The 245-nt window shown below is 64.9% G+C and overlaps 1 protein-coding gene across 1 annotated transcript in view; it reads right to left on the bottom strand.

Annotated features, from left to right (window-relative positions):
* The window catches only part of LIMK1 (LIM domain kinase 1), a 43,567-nt gene that overhangs the window by 13,516 nt on the left and 29,806 nt on the right, over window positions 1-245 (bottom strand). Inside the window, exon 22 of the mRNA XM_009276441.1 lies at window positions 12-121. Within this exon, the coding sequence (XP_009274716.1) occupies window positions 12-121 (110 nt within the window). The remainder of the gene's footprint in view (window positions 1-11; window positions 122-245) is intronic.

Genomic DNA, 245 nt, shown 5'->3' with positions numbered 1-245 from the left:
GTGGGACGTGCAAGTAGAGCTTGGAGCGCTCCACCAGTGCGTAGGTGTCCCCATCCCCGATGAATGTGCGGCAGTTGAGGCAGCTGAAGCACTCGGGGTGGTACTTCTGCTCCCCAGCCACCTGCAGGCAGATGCCATCAGCCCCGGGGACCCACGTGTCCGGGGCACCGAGCATGGGTGCAGGGGCTCAGATGGTTCTGGGAGCACCCATGGGTGCAGCAGGGCCAAAGGAAGGGCAGGCTGAG

Source organism: Aptenodytes forsteri, unplaced genomic scaffold (genome assembly GCF_000699145.1).
Source record: "Aptenodytes forsteri isolate BGI_AS27 unplaced genomic scaffold, ASM69914v1 Scaffold209, whole genome shotgun sequence".
Classification (NCBI taxonomy): Eukaryota; Metazoa; Chordata; class Aves; order Sphenisciformes; family Spheniscidae; genus Aptenodytes; species Aptenodytes forsteri.
This window is presented reverse-complemented; position numbering and strand designations above follow the sequence as displayed.